Here is an 18,803-nt window from a genome sequence, read left to right as displayed (position 1 = left end):
ACATGGGCTGGACCTCCAACACAACCATAGCATGCCGGTACAGATCGGTATCGATGTTGGAGCAAACATCTCACGCTCTCGATATGACATTTACTGTGCCCTCACTGCGGGCACTCCTCGGAGCCGTGACGATGGGCAGAGGCCGTTGGCTCTCGAAACCTTGCCGCCCTCCCCCCCCCTTTGAATGAGCACGCGTCCGCCGTCTGCGCTGCGCGGTGGCTGTTTGCTCCGGAAGCGCCTCTCCGTTTGTTCATCCGTGTAAGTTCTGCAAGAGCCCAACTCGGTACACTTGAGTGCAAGTACATGCATACCGTGAGCGGGTGGCGTCCTTTTACTCCCTCTCTACTGAGACGCCACCGCACATGTACTTTACACCCTGATTCTCCGGCTACGGGCCGCAAATGAATGTCATCCGCTGCATGGACATACATGTCTATGCCTCGTAGCGGCACGGCAGCTGGCGCGAGATCTCTGTCCCACACGAGCCGTCTCATATCACCATCGTCAACGGCGAGCCGTGGCAGATTCCTTGACCAGCCCGCCCAGGCGGCAGGTCACTGACCCCGGGGCCTTTACCTCTTTTCTTGTTTCTTGTTTCTTTTCCTTTTTCTTTTCTTCGCGGACCCTCCAGAGCCCTCCTCTATCTTGGCCAACCGTCCCTGCCCGACAAACCGGCCGGCCGTTTCAGCCCTACCACCACTGCCGCTCTTCATCTCGAGTCTCACCGCATGATAAAGAGCTCGTGGGGGGGGCTCTCTGAGGCGGAGGGGGCAAAAGGCCTTTGTGGGACGTGAGAAACGTACAGGAGGACGATCAGGAGGAGAGAGAACAGAGCCTCCTCTCTTCTAAGTTGCTTCGTCCTTCAACTCGTCGGCAAAAATTCTCCGTGTCTTGTTGTCCCCCCTCTCTCAATGCCCGAAAGAAAGCGTGGATGGATGAAATGGAAATGGTTGGTCACGTAGCATCGACATCATACATGGGAATGTGCGTGAGACGCCCAATGGAGATACCCCAAAGGGGGCACTATATCGATCGATTATGCCTTCTCCGGCCTTGTCACAGTCCATGCCCTCGTCCTCCGTCGGCGCCTAACAGGCCCCCTATATGTAGGGATGTACCCATATGCATACTCCGGGCTCAACCCTACTCCACTCTTGTGATGCGCCCGGAAACGAGTTATCGTGCGTGGACCCGGTCTTTGCTCCTTTTTCTTAACCCGCTCCCCCGGCCTCCGCGGCCGAGCAATGTATTCCCCAGTCACAGTTTCCACTTGGCGAGATACGCGTCAGAGGTCTACCAAGTGAATGAAGCAGTAGAATGCGAGACCGGGACCCGGTTGAAAGAAAGAGGAAAAGGGGAGTGGGTGTATCGCGGACAGGGGCTGCACGCAGTACGTACCTCATACGAGATGTGACGAGAGCAGCCAAGATGGAAGAACAAGAAGAAGCCCGAAAGAAACAGGAAGAGAAACCAACGAGGCCCAGGGGAGGAAGCAGGGGGGAGGGAAGAAAGGGGGGGGACCGTGGAGTCTGCCGCTGCAGACATCTGTCAAATGTGCAAAAACAAAATCCCCATCTCCGCGGCTTCGTTCACCACGTGTCGCCCTCTAGAAGGGCTTTTGGTCAGGCCAAAGCCCTCGACTCTTCGGCCCTTTGCCTGCCACTTGGCGGCAAAGGCGGTGCAGCTCAGCTGGATCCAGCCAGAAGATCAATGCCGTCACGGGAACGCTCTGCGAGGAGAACGGAGCTGCAGCGGGCGAGGGAAAGAAGGAACACAGTGTATCAACCAGCCCGGCGGGTGAGTATTATCCCAGGCAAGAGAATGCGGTTTTCAGCTACGGCCCGGGTTGCTGATGTGATTGGGGCTGCGTCCAGAAAGCATCAATACACGGATAGGGCTTGCCCCAGTGCATCGTCTTCCCGGTACCTACGCGTACACGCCCTGTATACGTTCGGTAGAGTGACCTCTTGTCCTCTTGAGCCGAGCTGTGTGTACATACGTACCATAATCAAGCCGGCATGTAGCTTGCTTACTGAAATGGGAGCCAGGATGGGTGCTGGGGCCGCCCTTTCATGGCCCCTGTTCCGCCTCTGTCCCTCATCCCCTCCGAGCCACCTGCAGTACTGCTGCATCTCGTCGGTTCAAGGCTGACAGCTGTACTGTATCCACCTGTATCTGCGTGCTAGCAGCAACGTGGATGCCCACACCTTACTCGAGCGGCATGAAGCAGCTCGTGTGCTTTCCAGGCTCTGGCATATATGCGCGTAATGGCTAAATACCGCATACCGCAGACGCATGGACAAACATACGACTTCACACTACCGGTACTCTGTATTGACATGTTACAGTGTTTGACATGGGTAGACGTGCTGTTGGAGCCGACCATCGAGGTGGATAGCCCGTCTACACGGCAACGGATGAAAAGAATCAATCAGAACGTGACGAAAATGTGATGATGGACGACTGGCGGAATTCCCGTTATCATCACGACAATACATGTGACATTTGGATCAGGGCTTGCACACCCCTCCCCCCTGACTCCCCCTTATCCTGACCTGTAGCGACGCCACAAGATGAGGCACGTATGCGTGCAAAGTCTTTCTGGACGCTCGAAACTCAAGACCGCCTGACGATTCCGCACATTGTTATCGCCCGTCAATGAAGACCATATGCGTGAGTGTACTTGTATGAATGTATGAATGCAGCTGGCCTTCTTCCGTATGCACGCATGGATGTAAGTGTGCGTGAGCGCAAGTAGCTGTCATTCCGTATCCTACATACATACACAGTTTGGTACATGTTTCGTACATATATATACATGCCTATATCCACAACTTCGAGATTGCTTCGTGATGTTGGCCGGCTGGATGGCTGGTAAAAGGAGCTTGCCAACCTCGTCGAGCCAAACACTCCGCCCCCGCGCTCCGGCCAGGCCTCAGGCCAGGCCAGGGGAGGGGGGAGCCTCATGCGGTCTTACGCTGCTGATCGACCGTGCATCTAGATGCGGCCAAGGTGCGCAGCCGGGCGGCATGGCAGTCCTGTCTGGCCCTGGGCACGTCTATACTGCCATACAAGTATGGGTGGATGGTGTGTCCTAGTAGAACAACGATGCCTTCGAGCCAGGCGGCAGGCAAGCAGCAGGAGCCCGCCGAGATGGATGGATGGGTGGGTGTCTGGGTGAGTGGTGGTGGTGTCGTCGTGGTTCAGCAAACTTTCCAAGCCCGATGATGCAAAGGCAACGCGTCCTCGTTGGGCCGGCAAGACGGCCGAGCTACTCAACGGGGCGCACACCCGCCACCCACCCCATGCTGTATGGATAGATGCATGGATGTGTGCGTATAAGTAGACATGCGTACTGTACATACTGTAGGCGCGTGTGTGAGCGTGTGTGAGCGTGTGTGAGCACGCATGTACCTACATCTATACATAATGTGCTGCATGTATGTACTGTATGTAGAAGCTCCCGTTCTGGATGACTGATGATGATGGAATCCCGAGCATCTCCCAACGACCAAGAGGAGGCCCAAGGAAATCGGAGATGTGACAGGCCTGGCCCCGAGAGGCCATCCCTTGGCAGCGGCGTCCTCCTCCAACCACTCTGTCGCCCGGGACCGGTCTCGCTCGTCCTAGGTCTCTATACTTGCGCTCGACTTGCGTCGACTTGTTTGGGCATTCCCCTCGCTCGGGGGATCCCCCCCCCCCTCTCTTCCCCTTTCCCATATCCCCACGCCCCCTCCTCTATCCATCTTTGTCCTCCAGTCTGTCTTCGGTTGCGCGAGCAGCGGCAGAAGCAAGCGGAGGAGGAGGGCTTTCGGGCGGCAGCGGCGGCGGCTGATGCCAGTCCTCCTCCTACTCCTCCTCGCCCTCCCTCCTTCGGCGTCGTGACCAGTGGAATAATGAAAAAAAGGTCAGCGTAGGGCTCTCAGATGACGCGCTATGGAGATCTCCAGATGGCATCCGACATGGCCGCCACCATGGCCATCTCTCTGGCGTCATGCACCCGCACCACGTCGGCGCCCCCCTGCACCGCAGCCGCCACGGTCGCGGCCGTGCCCCAGATCCGCTCAGATGGCTGCACCGCCCCCGTCACCTTGCCAACAAAGGCCTTCCGGCTGGCGCCCACAAGCCACGGCAAGCCCTCGAGCCCTGGCCAGCGTCTGAGGTCGTCCAGGCCCCTCAGCAGCTCCAGGTTCTGCGCGCCCGTCTTGGCAAAGCCGATGCCGGGGTCGAGAATGATCCGCCACCGTCGTATGCCCGCCTGTTCGGCCGCTGCGACGCGCGCAAGAAGCTCCGACGCCATGGTCGGCACCAGGCCGCGCGGGTACGCCGTCAGGTCCATCATGGTCTGTGGCGTGCCTCGCATGTGCATCAGGCAGATGGTGCTGCCCAGCCGGGCAACGGTGGGGAGCATGTCTGGGTCGAGGGTGCCGGCCGAGACATCGTTGATGATGTCGGCGCCGCTGGCAATCGCCTTTTCAGCGACTGAGGCGCGATACGTGTCCACGCTGATCGCCGTGCCGCGCGCTTGGGGAAGAGATCGGATGAGTTCAATGGCGGGGACGACGCGAGCCGCCTCCTCCTCAGCCGTGACCTGAGCCCGGCCCGGCGCCGTCGATTGGCCTCCAACATCGATAATGGTGGCCCCGCCGCGGACCATGTCGACGACGGTGCTCGACAGGTTGCCGAGGGTGTGGCGTCCCCCGTCTGAAAAGGAGTCTGGCGTCAGGTTCAGGATGGCCATGACATGGGTCTTGCGGTTCGGCACCAGGGGCGTAAGGGGAGGACACGAGGGCGCCAGCGGGGTGACGGATGAGAGCGGCTCGCCCGGCGGAAGCTCATTTAGGTAGTCCTGCACCACCTTCCATGGCTTGCACGCGTCAAACGGCTTGGACGGGATCAGCCTGCCAAGAGAGCATTAGGCGCCACGAGGGCAACAGTCTCGAAAGGTCGGGCCAGAGGGGTCACCGACTGCGCTAGAGGCCGCAGGACAAACTCGCGCTCGGCAATACCGGCATGCGGCACCGTGAGCCGCTCGTGCTCGATCTTGTCGTTGCCGTAGAGCAGGATGTCGAGATCGATGTTGCGGGGGCCCTTGTCGATGAGCTTGCGCCGCCCCATGTCCCTCTCGATTGCTTGAAGCTCGTCTAGCAGGGCCAAAGGCTCCAACTCCGTCTCGACCTGCAGGAGGGGGGTAAGGAGAGAACAGAGTGAGGAACGAGGTGAGCGGAGCATGCCCGGCCCGGAAGGGCTGCCGTGTCATGGCGAAGCGCAGAGACTGACCTCGCAAGCGCCATTGATGAAGCGGTCCTGGTCGACAACGTACATGGGTTCCGTCTCCCACAGGCTGCTGGTGCGCTTGATGCGGATCCCACGCCGATGCATCTCGCGACACGCCCTTTCGATTTCAGCGACGCGATCGCCGAGGTTGCCGCCCAGCGCGATGTAGGCCGTCTTGCTGCGGCCGGAGCCACGGCAGGCACAAGCGGAGCGAGGCCGGCAGGGGACTGCATCGCGAAACCCATACACGGAGCGCGAGGCTGGCCGGGCCGGGACTCGACGGGGCGTCGACGAGGCCGCCGGGCGCGTGCCGAAGAGTCGCCGGCGACACGCGGCGCCGAGGCCCCGAGGCAACAAGAAGCTGCACGGGACGGACGGGCGCATGGCAGGCGGTGCGGGCCGCGTGTCGTCGTGGTAGACACGTCGGTTTAGCGAGCGCGCGTGGTTTGAGCAGAGAGTCGACGTTGGGCTGTGCGGGTCCCGGCGCCGGCTAAAGTTGGTGCGCTAATTTTTTGACGGGCCGGCACGTACTCGCCCGGTACCTGGAGTCTGCCCATTTTACCAGCCAGGTGCAAAGTATCCACGTTCCTGCGCCGGAGCGGAGCAGCGGCAACTCCGTTACCCCGGCAGGAGACCGGCGCCAGCCCGATATAGGGTTATACATTACGGAGCACTCCGGACTCGTTTCGGGTCTGGCCCGAAATATGTCCACGGCTCGTAGTCAGTGGAACGTGTAAAGTATGGAACGGTAGTTATAACCGACGATATTATAGAATGGAGAAACGACTACAACAAAGAACAACAGCCCGAAGCCAACTCCGAATTTCGACCTGTTCTCTTCTTCATCTCAACAAAGCGTACACGCCCATGCGTATATACGGCCCCCATTATGTACCTTCCGCAGAGCGAGTTCCACCCGAACCGTGAACCCCCGGGCTGTCCAAAAAGTCAAAAGTTGGCCGGTGGCCGAACGGGGGGAAGAACGCCCAGTGGCCTGGGGCCTGCCTATACATACAATATTGCCCCGTCTTTCAGGGGGTGGCAAAGCCTCGTCCCCTTATTACCCGCTCCAAGTAAACAGATTCCCCTCTCTCATGTCTACCTTTTCCGTCACTCAGTTTTAGGGTTTTCTCGCTCATGGTAGACGTTGCAGCCGGACTGGCCGCGACTGGAGCTTTCCTCACTCATTCATCTGATAAGACGAGAACGCAGCGTCTGGACCCTCCGCGGGGTTCGCTTGCATGGCAACGACACGGGGTAAGTGCCCTTCTCGAGAGACGTCCGTTGCCCACCTCGGCCACGCCCACTATACAGTAGTACGAGCTTGACCGGGCCTTGAGTCGTGCATAACAACACTGCCTGTATATACGTGACTCTATATGTGTCTCTGATATTGCTTACTGCTTACTGTGTAGATGGAGGCGCCTGCTTGCCATTACAGATGGATCCCCCATCATTTGGCCGGCCATACGCTACAGTAACATCGAATGCTCCATCTCTCCTCGTTCCGAGCTTCGGCTCCGACGCAAACCGGGCCTTCAGTCACCTGAGCCGTCGGTTCCGCCTGACCTTTGTGCAGTACGCTTTTGTGCTTGCTTGAAATCTGATCATGTAAGAGGCACGTGCCCCGAGGAGCCGAGCGAGTGCCGGCGGAGAATCTGTTTCCCCGCGTCCCCGCGGCGCCTCGGCTCCTTTTGCCCACGAGGCGCCGCCGCCGGCGCTAAGCCACTTAAGGCGCCCCGCCCGACTCTCCGAGCCTCGGCACATGTTGCGCATTGCCGCAACTTGGACGCTCACGGTCCGTCGCCCGCTCGTTCATGTGAGACGACCATCTACCAGCCCTTGGGTCCCCTATCCTCCGTCACCACCATCATCGCCACATCTCTCTTGGACGCTTCGTCAGCCTTTATCGCGCGCGCACCACTTGACCTCGCGTTTCTCGCCTCAACTTCTCTTCCGCTTCTCCCGTACATCTCGGCAACATGACTTCTCCGCGTAAGTCCCTTGCCACTGCCTCTGCCGGCGTGAAGCCGAAAGCAAAACTGACCGCGGACCTCGTCTCCCACCAATAGAGCAGATCCGCACGCCCATCACCGATCTCTTCAAGATCAAGCACCCCATCCTGCTGGCCGGGATGAACGTCGCCGCCGGGCCCAAGCTGGCCGCGGCCGTCACCAACGCCGGCGGGCTCGGCGTCATCGGCGGCGTCGGCTACACCCCCGACATGCTGCGCGAGCAGATCGCCGAGCTCAAGGAGTACCTCGACGACAAGAACGCCCCCTTTGGCGTCGACCTGCTGATCCCCCAGGTCGGCGGCAGCGCGCGCAAGACAAAGTCGGTTTCCCATATGGTTTCCTTGCTACCGGATACTGACCAGACTTTTACCACCCCAGTTACGACTATACCAAGGGCAAGCTCGATGAGCTCGTCGACATCATCATCGAGTCCGGCGCCAAGCTCTTCGTCTCGGCCGTCGGCGTGCCCACCAAGGCCGTCGTCGACAGGCTCCATGCCGCCGGCATCGTCTACATGAACATGGTTGGCCACGTCAAGCACGTCAAAAAGTGCCTCGAGCTCGGCGTCGACATCATCTGCGCCCAGGGCGGCGAGGGCGGCGGCCACACGGGCGACATCCCCACCACGGTCCTCATCCCCGCCGTCGTCGAGATTTGCAACAAGGCCAAGTCGCCCATCACCGGCGGGCCCGTCCAGGTAATCGCCGCCGGCGGCATCCACAACGGCCAGCTGCTCGCCGCCTCCCTCATGATGGGCGCCGGCGCCGTCTGGGTCGGCACCCGCTTCATCCTCACCGACGAGGCCGGCGCTCCCAAGGCCCACAAGGACGCCGTCCGCACCGCCGGCCACGACGACAACGTGCGCACAATCATCTTCACCGGCCGCCCCATGCGCGTCCGCAACAACCCCTACATCAACGACTGGGAGACCAACCGCCAGCAGGAGATGAAGGAGCTCGCCGCAAAGGGCACCATCCCCTACGAGGCCGACCTCGACAAGTACATGGATGGCGCCGAGGGCGCCGAGCACAAGGGCGTCGAGAGCAACAACGCCGCCGCCGAGGCCGACGACGACGAAGACTACGACGACCCGCTCGAGCAGTTCCGCCCCTTCCTGATGGGCAAGTGCGCCGCCGTTGTCAACGAGCAAAAGTCGGCAAAGGCCGTCGTCGACGAGCTTGTCGACGACGCCGTCAAGTGGATGAAGACGGGACACAAGATGATTGCAAAGCTGTAGACGGAGGCGCTTGCTGTGTGTTGATTATTGTTGCCTCGCATCTTTCCTGACTATGTACAGTACATATGTAGCATTGTGGCCATGCCTTCATGACGTCCATTTACCGAGACCTTGCAGTCGAACATGCCGTGTTTTGCGCCAAGACGCAATCTAGGGAGTGCAAATGCAGCGGCGCATCGAGTTTTGAGATAAATCACGTCTATTCCATGCTAACCAACTGGGACATTACGAGAGTGCCTTCGCCATCACCCTCTGGCCCCTCGCTGCAAATCAAGTTTCACTCTTGCAGCCCTCTGCTGTTGTTTCTTCTATCGTCATCATGTTCTTTTTTCTCCTTGCAGCTTACACGACACGTCATTACCCCTGCAAGCTCACGCACCAATTTCCATCCACCATTCTGCTTCCATGCCCATTCAGCCGAGTAGAGCCCTCTCGAGTTGACAAGATAAAGGGCGTGGGGGAGCTTTGCTGCTGTCTAGGCGGGCAGAAGATCTGTTCGCGTGGCGGATCGCAGCCTCTTAGCTGCCGAGGTACGCGCGTATGGCACCCTGGAGCCGGGTGGCGCCCTCGCCCAGCACATTGCTCAGGTTCTCGAGATCGTCGCTGGCCGTGATGCCAAACTTGCGAACAAAATCCTTGGCCGCAGACTCAAGATCGCCATAGTCCTCCTCGGCTTCTTCCTCTGGCCGTCCAAAGTAGGCGTTGGAGGAAATGGCCGTGGCACTCTCGAATCCTTGCAACCGAGTCTTGGCCTCGGCCTGGGCGTTGGGGTCAAACGTGCCCTTGCCAAAGTACTCGTCGGAAGAGATGCCCTTTTGCGCGCCAAATTTGGAGCGCGCGTAGTTTTCCGAGTCATCTTGCGTGGACCGGGTTAGCAGACAGAGCGTGGCGGAGGCATCGCGTTCGACAGCACCATACCTTCGACCTTGGCCTTGACGGGCCCGACGGAGCCGAAGCCGCCCGAGTTCTTCTTGGCCGGCTGAGCCTGCGAGGCCTTGCCACCTCCAATCTGTCCGAAACCGAGGCGTCCCATGCCCATGCCCAGTCTCTCGACCTCGGCGTTGGACTTTTGTCGCGTATGAGAGCTGGAGCTTCCCGCGGACGGGATCACGGGGGTCGGGGACATGATGGCAGCAGCGCCCGTTGCGGATGCCGCCGTCTTTGCGCTCTGCTCCTCCTCGGCTTCCGGGTCGTAGCCCAGCTTGGCAATGCGCTCCGCCTCTTCCTTGGCCTTCTTCTCCGCCTCGTCAAAGTCGATGGCATCGCCTGTCACCTTTTTGGCACCGAGCTTCGTCGTCTTCTTGGCACCGAGGACGTTGGCCTTCCGGGGTCCTCCAGTCGTCGCCGTCTTGCGCAGAGCGGCCGAGGTGGTGATGCGGCTCGCGGCCGGCTTGGCATCTGCGGTGCCTTCGGTCTTTGAGAGCGGAGACGACGATCGAGCAATGTCCTTTCCGTTGCCATTGCCGGCGTTGAGGAAAGGCGAGGGCGTTCGACCTACGACGGGAGGAGTGGCCGTGCGCGAGATGGGGGGGGTGGGGCGCTTGATCGCGGGCTTGTCCCAGGAGGAGAAGAAGTCGTCGTCGGCGTCTCCAGCGGACGGTGAGGCCACGTCGCCTTCGCCCGCCTCGGTAACGACGACTTCGCCGGGGAACCTGGTGGCATGGTTAGAGCGCGACTGGCGAGCGGTGACGGATTTTGAGACTCCTTACTCCCTGGCGTCGCGAGCCGCGCGACGCTTCAGCTCATCCTTGTACTTGGTGGCCGCGTTGGACTGATACTTTGTCTTGGAGTCTTTGCTGTTCAATGCCGCGGTGCCGCCGTTTTGTTGGAAGAACTTGGTCGCCGACTCGTTGCCGCCAACCTTCATCATGCGCAGCTGGTCCCATTGCCACTCTGGTTCGCGCCGTCAGCCGCGATGGTGGAGAGATGTGAGGGGCCCGGATATACGTACGATCGAGGTTGGTGGACCTCACAAAGGAAATGTGGACGCCGAGGTTGCGGTGGTTGGAGGAGCAGTCGAGGCAGAGGTAGATGCCAAACGGCACCGACGTCCACGTCGGGTTCTTCTGGCCGCAGTCAAAGCATATCTAGGGGCGCGCCACGCGTCAGATGGGGCTCTCGGTGTTGATTACGCGCGCCGTGTCGCGTACCTTGTTGGCCGGTTTGGACTTGAGCTTCTCAAAGATCTTGAGCGACTGTTGTTTGGTCGCGAGGCCGCTCATCTTGGCTGGTGACAGACGTCGGGTTACGGATCGGGGGGGGCGGAGGCGAGACGATCGAGAGGTCTTTGGCAATGGCTGTATCAGGGGCTAAAGGGGTGTCGGTTCGCAAGGAAGCCCGGTGCAGAGGGTCGTCGAGTTGGCTCTGGTTCAGTCGGGCGTCAAATCATGAGGGGAGAGTGTGCCTTGGCTACTATTTGGTAAAGTGGCATATCGAGGGGCGCTAGTCCCGACTGGGTCGGCCCCCCTTAAAAGGCCGTCGAAGACCCCAATGCTTCTATCTTCAACACTCGTACTACTTTGCAACGTGAGAAAAGGAGAAGCAGCCACTTCAAGGAAAACATCATCAGTGAGCAACTGTATCCGCCGACTCCCAGGTAGCCCCCCTCTGTCCTCCATGGTGCCCAGGCTCATTAACGGCCCTCGCGGTTCGACTCTGACTGGACTGGCCGACGGCTCGCGACGAACGCTGCAATTTCTCGTCGCTTGCGTCGAGAAACTGTTTCTTCCACTTCTGTCACTCGTCTTGATTCATCTCTTCGGCTACCTCATAAAAAAATAAAAAAGATAATAGCCATATTGTTAACGTGTGGAAAATGTTGACCTGATGGTTTAGTTGAAGCCACTTACACGAACCTACTGTGGAGTACAAGGTACGAATAGGTGCGTACCAAGCACAGGTGACGCTAGTCCAAGATAGGTCATGCCTCGTGCCCCGCCTAAACTGCCCATTTTATTCCAACGAGCAGCAGCATCGCAGCTTCAAGCTCCCCAAAGACAGCATTGGCTGCCACTCAAGCCTTGCCTCACCGTCCTCGCCAGTCCCTGGTATCATGGACAAGGAAGAGCCGCCACGATGAAACCGTCATCCTCGCTTCGGGCGATCCGACCCGGCGCCCTGACAACTCCCTCCCCGTCCACGCCTTTGTGGCTCGTCTCGACGAGATCTTACGCGTCCAGCAACGGAGCGACGGCGGCGTCCACGCCAAAGCGCCGGAGCGTCACCCCGTTCAACGACACTGGGTTCGTGCCTTGGAATGAGCTTTCGGCGACGGAGAAGACGGCTCGCGCGACGCAGCAAAGCTTCAACTTTGGCCTGGTTATGGTCGGCCTCGTGCTCACGGTATGGCCACAGGCAGCTGCTCCTTTGCTCGCGCGCTGACGCTCCGGGCTAGGGCGGAGTCGGCTATTTTCTCTGGACCGACGTCTTTTCCCCCGACAGCAAGACAGCCCAGTTCAACCGCGCCGTCAACAAGATCAAGAAGGATTCGAGATGCATTGAGCTTCTCGGCGACCCCAAGCACGTCATGGCCCACGGCGACGAAAACTTCAACAAGTGGCGGCGAGCCCGCCCTATTGCGTACGTCCTCGGGCTTGTCCTCCGTACCCGGACCGTCTGCTAAACACAGCGGGCAGATCCTCCGAGAGGACCGACCCTCAAGGGAATGCGCACATGGTGATGCACTTTCACGTAAGTGGTATGCCACGCAACAAGCTGCAGCAGCGGGCGCTGACGATGCTTAGGTCGACGGTCCGCTGCAAAACGGTGTCGCGCAGCTACACATGGTGAAGCGACGCGGCGAAAGCGACTACGAGTACAAATACCTGTTCCTGGACGTCAAGGGCCACGAGCGCATCTATCTGGAGAATGCAGAATCAAAGCCCAGCACGGGAAAGAAGCAACTAAGCTTCTTTGGTGTCAAATGGAGCTGAAGTCGGTGGGCCACATCGCTCACACCGCAGCGCGGCTCGGGGGGGCTTCTTTGTCATACCTTCGCAATCTCGCTGTGACGAGCGCTCAGTATGGCTTCAGGCGCGGGAGCCTCGGCGTATTGTTCTCGATGTACGTGTACCCAGCGGCACCCGCAGACATGCAGATTATCCCGGCTGTCTTTTAGGAGTCGAGTTACAGGCTCGGGTAACGCTGCGGTTTGTAGGTGGTCTGGTGCAGTTTGAGCCATATCTGGCCATGAGTGCCCGCCCTCTGCAGATTTACGATGCCCTCAGCTTCCTGTCTCTATAGTTTAGGATGTCTTTGAGGAATGATACCAGCCAGCAGCATTCTCCCCTCATGCCATCACCTGATGTCGTTCTTTTTTCCGGCGGCGAAACAATTAAAAATCGAGAGGTCCCTTTGAGATGACTTCAAGGACGAATCAAATTGCAACGACTCTAACCTCTAGATGTTCAACATGTTAACCATTGCACGCCATACCTTTCTCAAGGCCAAGGGTGCCTTGGACTCTACCGGAGGCGAAGCTGATGGCATGATGGTTCCTTCAGCATGAGCCATGTGCGATGGAGCTCGATCAAGTTTTGACACCACTTGCCCCCCGGGGTGATTCCGAATCGAGGCGGGTCTCTACGAAGTCGAATAACGAGGTCCGTAGCCAAGGGTCGCTTATCCTCTGACTCTGCCGTCCTGCTCGGGTTTGTCAGGACAGCGGGCTGCTCTTCACTGAGACGCTTTTCCGCCTACTGACAACCGTCTATTGGCATCGGACATGCTCAAAATGGTGTGCAGATGGAGGGAGGCCTGTCTGCCGTTCCCCCGCACGCCCTCCTACCCTCACCCCGTCAGGAGCATCTTCGAGGTCCAAAGACGGGGAGGGGGGAAAAGACTTGACCACAGCAGACCATACCCCCTGCCGTCTCGAGCCGCGCGGCCGGTAGCCGACCGACCGGGCCCTCTGCCGCCTTATACCGCCCCAACCCGAGCCCCCCGCCCCCCTTTCTCCTTGGCCCCGGACCGTGGGAACCTTGAGCTCCGGCATGTGAAGATGGAGGCGCGATGCAAGGGGAAACGAGGGGGGGAGGGCAAAGGCCTTTCCCGCTGAAGCAGCTCGTGCCCATGCCGTGCTACTTTTACTACTGCCGCCCTCGGCGGGACGCGCCGTCATGCGAGCGGCACGGGCTCCTACTGAGTTATGTGATTCCGGCCTGGAGCCCGATGTGCGAGGCCGTTGGGGGTGTGGGAACATGGGCTTGGCTCTGGTTGGCACCACCATCATCATCAGTAGCTTCATGGTTCCGTGTTTCTTACAAAGTTCCCTTCATGCCATTCATATCCTTCGGTTTCCTCTTTGTCAGCTGAGAGCTAGCAGTAACGGCAGCTCTAGTCCGAAGATGTGAGCTGCAGCTACCACTCGGTGAGCGCAGAAAGCGTCCGCAGAGATCGTCGACCGCTCTGGCCATGACACACACAACAGCGCCGTAGCTTAACAGGCCAGCCCAGAACGGGATGATCTGACTCCCGAGGGCAAGGCCAACCGATCCTGCTCAATCACAGCGACGGGCCCTGGCGATCATGCTACCTTTCTCCGCCAAAGCGCCTACCCGATGCCCACCCTCTCGAGTCCTCATGGCGGACCATAGGCCAAGCCGCCCCTGCCTTCCAGCGTCCCCTGCTGACAAGTTCAGTCGGCGTGGGAGGCAAGTATTACGCCGCATGCATGACGCTGCTACGCACACCAAGGTGCCCCCGCTGTATGCAGATGCACTTTGGTGAAGGACCGACACTGCTGGATTCGGAGGAGTCCTGTTGCCGCGTGGGGTCTGAAGAAAGACGAAGATGGCGCAGATTGAATCACGACTGCGCCTGGGCTTGGTCACTATGCCCGAAGCAGCGGTTTCACCCTTCGCGCATGTGCTTGTAAATCCTCGAGACAGCGAGCCGCTTGTCCGTACGTATTCTCCTTTGAGCTTGAATCGAAGAAAGGGCGCGGCAGAAGTAGCCAGCCCGACAGCCGCAGTGGGTGCAAAGGTGGCAGCAGGGGGATGGCAATGGTAGCGGCGAGTTATACATGCTCACCTTGGGGCAAGATGATCGGTACCACCGGAGGGCAAGCAGTCGTCGAGAATGGCCGCTCAACGAGCTCAAACCACGGATGGCGGCAACCTGGCTACTCTTTGACGGCCACTTGCCGAGAGGGACCTGAGGACACGTCTCGTCTCGGCAGTAGTGTCGAGACTAAAAGGTTCAGCTCCGTCACCGACGTAGGATGAGACCGAGGGACCATGTCGGATCGAGGGCCATGGTGAGACGGCGAGGGATGTTTGATATCACCTGACACGGCGCATCATCGAACAGCAACCCTCCATCATCGCGGCGAGGCGAGGTCCAAATCATCAGTTTAAAGCGACATCTGGCAGACGCGCGCCAAGGGGGGCTTGCGATACGGAAGACCGATTCAAACGATGCCCCGTCTAAGGCAAGAGGAAATAGAAGAACCCCGCACATGAATGTATATTGCAGCATCCTCTTATGCATTCCTCACTCTCCGCATGTCCATCCGACCCCTCTTGCGAAATGAAGACAGATATCGCGACCGGGGCGCTAACTGTTACATTAAAGGCGCCTTGCAGCGGCAAGTCGTCAACGGAGATTGCTTCTTTCACTCGCCTTTCAATTCGTACGGTTATTAGCATTTATGCGCGACCAGTTGAGCGAGGCTTTGAGCCAAACGAGCTGCCGTTGACGGTACGAGACGAGTGGCCCCAAAATGCCTCTCGGTCTGGCCGGCCATCGAAACAGGCTCTTATTCAAGATGAGTCTATCGTCAAGGTTCGCCGAGACCAGTACGGGAGGGGGGGAAACTGCGCTGATATCGCTACCGAACTTGGTATAACAGCGCATCTGATCTCTGGGTACCGATGGAAGGGGGAAAGATGGTATGAGCGGGGAATAGAGCTGTAGAAATTACTTCAATACTTTCCTCCTTTGCTTTACAGAGCTCAAGGTACTTAAGCACGAGCAAGGACTTTTGAAGCGTTCCGCCGTACCGACACCGAAACCGGGCAGTGCTCGGGGTCATGTCGCCTGTAACCGACTCCTGCTGCACCACGGAAGCACTAGCTCGGTGAGGGCAGGAGGCAAACAGGTGGAGGGTACGAACTGGGCGTACTTGCAGCGCTTCGTACTACGTGTCCTCTCTCCCAGCCAAGGGTTCTATACTTCAGGCTTCCTAGGAGACGGGGCAGCCAGAGGATGGCAGCTCCCCCAGCAAGCTCGTCTGCACCATGACAAGATACAGCATGTGCGATCCAAGAGGCAATGGCCAATCTTGCTCAGCCGGCTTCACCGTCCGCAGTCGACTTGGCTCGGGCTGACTGTCTGCGGAGGGTTGCAAAAGCAGAATGCAACGGTGCCTTGTGTATATGCGTGCAAGTCCAAGGGCGCGCAAGACGCGAGCCTGTTGCCGTCGGTTTACGCCATCCTTGCATTGGCCGTCTGAAGCGACGAGACCCGCCGGCTGCCACATGCAGCAGGTCGTTGCAGCGGGCCGCTTGGACATCAAGGTGAGGACGAGGCAGTTTCGCACAAAGAGCCATGGACGCCTTGGGGAGGTGGGATTCCGCAGCACGGTCGTCTCGCATGCCCCGGGATGGGGGCGTATGCACGCCCAAAGTATGAGTGACACAGCGCGAGGGGCCGGATGTATGCGTGAGTCTTGGGTGCCAATATACGGCGGCACCGCCGATAGGACGACGGGAACTTGGATCTGGGCAGCCGATCGTAGCCAGAGGGGCGAGCAACAGGGGGCCGCCGGGACGGGACGATGCTCGGTCGTCGCATGACCGGCTACCGACGTCGATCCGGGCTGGAGTCGGTAGCATTTGCCCTCGACCCGACGGGCATGATCGGGTGCGGCTAATAGTGGTCGAGTCGCATCCCAAACGCTGGACCTACCGAATCTGGTCAATGTCGAGCTCATATATGCATGGATGAGGTATAATGATGGACGGGCTAGGGCATCCATACGGATCTCCGAGGAGTCTGCAAATGCTACCGGCGGACGTGTCGTCGAGTGCTGGCCTTTCCCTTTGTCTGTCAACATCTCATACATATAGAGACGGGGGCGTGTGTGAAGACGAGATTTCCTCCAACAGACTCCGCGCAGACAAAGGTTAAAGGCCGTGCTGTACATACTGTACGCCTGGTCGGGTATCGCCAAGGATTCAGTACAAAGCAGCACTCTCCGGAGGTTCTCGCAAGCTCCCGGTACGGGGCCTGGCGAAATCACCTCCACGGTTCTAAGCGTTTCGTGTCCGACGCTCTGCAGGCGTCGCGTGTCTCAAGGCGCATGCTGCATTTCCGTAAACATGGCTCGATATGTGCAGCGAGGTCGTCGTGATGGCTCAGACAGAGTCACGTGTCGACGACCGACTCGGTACCAAACTAAATAGATTCTTCACCGCCTACTCAAAGCCAACCAACCACGGCAGTGGGCCGCCGCCAGGTTCGGCAACTGCAAGCACGGCCTGCTGGGTAGGGGCAAATGGGCAGCCTAAAAAACGTCCATGCTCGTCCTCGGTGCAGCCTCAAACACTGTCTTCTCTTCTCTCGCCTCCCTCGACACGTCAGGGTGGGGTGTGGACAACAGGCTCCCGCCTCTCATGCACCGACTCCACCAACGGGCGACGCGCATTAGAATCCTCCTCTGCCGCTGCCACCGTGCTATGCTATGCTACCTATGCTATGCGACTGACGTCTTGTTCCGTCCCCGGCGATTCCTCCAGGATCATGGGTGGGCAAAGGATGCCAACCTTATCAGATTTCCAATGGCGGAGCAAGGTAACAAGAGCTCGGGCCGGCTTGTGGCGGCCTCTGAGCGACGGAACGCTGCTGCTTGGATGATGATGGTCTTGGGGATGCCTCGGACCGACGACGCCAACGAATGGCGCCAGGGACCGACAACGACGCCAAGCAGACAGACACGGGCGGGCTCCGCAACCGGCAGCTCCCGTCATTCCCCTCGAAGACGAGAGAGACATGTACAACCTACGAGAGGCGCGACAAGCAGCTCGCGGCCGCCTTCCAAACATCCGAGCGGAACACAAGGCTTTCGGCCCGTCTGCGTCGTCGAGAGAGACGAAGGCCGCACATATTATGCGGTGGTTGTGACCAGAGACAGCGTCACGCACACTCGATGGAATAAGCTGGCCATGGTGTCCCAGAGTTGCAGTGTGCATGGCTCCAAGTCTCTGATCAAGGGAGACAAATATGGTCCATGAGGATCGGTGCGCTCTCCTCAAATCCCCACCCCCGCAGAATGGGGAAGCCAGAATGCCTTGTTCCCCCTCCAGTCCTCTCCACGGCCAGCGAGACATGGCGCGCGCCATACCGAGAGGACAAAGGGCGGTTGATGATGACAATGCATGAGAGCGTGCCGCCTCTCGGTATTCGACTCGCCGGCAAGGAGCAAGCAGAGGCGAAAAGTTTTTCATTGCCCAGGCGCAACGGCCAATGGCGCATGGCATGGGCTCATTCATACTTGGCCGTCGGCCCATCCCATGAAGCCCATCCAAATAAGCTTCCCCGCGCGCCCCCCTCTCGACTGCGACGCGGCTGCAGGCAGACAGTCAGTGCGAAGAGAAAAACCTTTTCCTCCCTGTCCCCTCCTCCTCCCTGTCCCCTTGGCTTGCTTTGGGCTTCTTCTCCGCCATTAGGCCTTCACTCATGGCTTCCGAATGAGTCATGCCTTGCAGCAACAGTCCGGGCCAAGAGGATTACCGTATTGTACTCTACATACGGGGCATTTTCCCCTTCATTTTGAGTAGTCGGAGCACATTCTCCCTTGCGGGGGGGGGTGCGTGTTGGATACGAAGTAGCACCGTGGCTCGGTGTGCATGCAAGCGATAGACTCACCCGCCGTGAAAGGCAAAGAAGGCAAAGGGGGAAATGCCAAAAGGACGGGCATTGGGCATTGGGCATTGGGGAAAAGTTTGTGGCTGTGGCTGTCGACGGGCCGCTCGCTGGCTGCTGCTGCTGCTGCGGTTGGGCAGGTAATATCATCTCGGCGCCATGCAGCACCGGCGAGGCTCGTCATTCGCCCACGCTGGCCCGGCGGTGAGCAGCAGGTCTGGACGCGGTTGTTTGGCGTTGAGACGGGGTGTGGTGACGCATGCTGACGGTGCGGTGCAAGCAAAGACGATGATGATGATGGCACTTGTTGTAAATCCTCAGCGTAGGATTCCCAGGCCTCCCTCTCGCTGCCTTTTCTCCTTTGCTCACCGGCATCTCGCTCTCCGATGGGTGCCGGGGCCATGGATTCG

The 18,803-nt window shown here is 59.2% G+C and overlaps 4 protein-coding genes across 4 annotated transcripts; 2 read left to right on the top strand and 2 right to left on the bottom strand.

Moving 5' to 3' along the window:
* Positions 1-3,934: 3,934 nt before the first annotated feature.
* On the bottom strand, positions 3,935-5,941 carry HRG_03798 (pterin binding enzyme domain-containing protein; the record flags this gene model as incomplete). The annotated part of the gene is made up of 5 exons (XM_044862269.1): positions 3,935-4,901; positions 4,970-5,178; positions 5,281-5,451; positions 5,525-5,638; positions 5,900-5,941. 5 exons carry the CDS (start codon positions 5,939-5,941, stop codon positions 3,935-3,937), a joined length of 1,503 nt encoding a protein of 500 aa, XP_044723295.1.
* Positions 5,942-7,259: 1,318 nt separating this feature from the next.
* Positions 7,260-8,529, top strand: HRG_03797 (nitronate monooxygenase domain-containing protein; the record flags this gene model as incomplete). The annotated part of the gene is made up of 3 exons (XM_044862268.1): positions 7,260-7,272; positions 7,350-7,611; positions 7,671-8,529. 3 exons carry the CDS (start codon positions 7,260-7,262, stop codon positions 8,527-8,529), a joined length of 1,134 nt encoding a protein of 377 aa, XP_044723294.1.
* A 518-nt stretch (positions 8,530-9,047) lies between these two features.
* Positions 9,048-10,751, bottom strand: HRG_03796 (putative GTPase activating protein for arf domain-containing protein; the record flags this gene model as incomplete). The annotated part of the gene is made up of 6 exons (XM_044862267.1): positions 9,048-9,385; positions 9,448-9,943; positions 10,028-10,181; positions 10,239-10,422; positions 10,481-10,616; positions 10,680-10,751. The coding sequence occupies 6 exons, from the start codon at positions 10,749-10,751 to the stop codon at positions 9,048-9,050; spliced, it is 1,380 nt and encodes a 459-aa protein (XP_044723293.1).
* An 853-nt stretch (positions 10,752-11,604) lies between these two features.
* On the top strand, positions 11,605-12,461 carry HRG_03795 (TIM21 domain-containing protein; the record flags this gene model as incomplete). Its single annotated transcript, XM_044862266.1, has 4 exons — positions 11,605-11,871; positions 11,924-12,108; positions 12,165-12,219; positions 12,273-12,461. The coding sequence occupies 4 exons, from the start codon at positions 11,605-11,607 to the stop codon at positions 12,459-12,461; spliced, it is 696 nt and encodes a 231-aa protein (XP_044723292.1).
* Positions 12,462-18,803: the final 6,342 nt, after the last annotated feature.

This window comes from Hirsutella rhossiliensis (genome assembly GCF_020360975.1).
Source record: "Hirsutella rhossiliensis strain HR02 chromosome Unknown scaffold00003, whole genome shotgun sequence".
Classification (NCBI taxonomy): Eukaryota; Fungi; Ascomycota; class Sordariomycetes; order Hypocreales; family Ophiocordycipitaceae; genus Hirsutella; species Hirsutella rhossiliensis.
The sequence above is the reverse complement of the archived record's forward strand: the minus strand, read 5'-3'. Positions and strand labels throughout refer to the sequence as shown.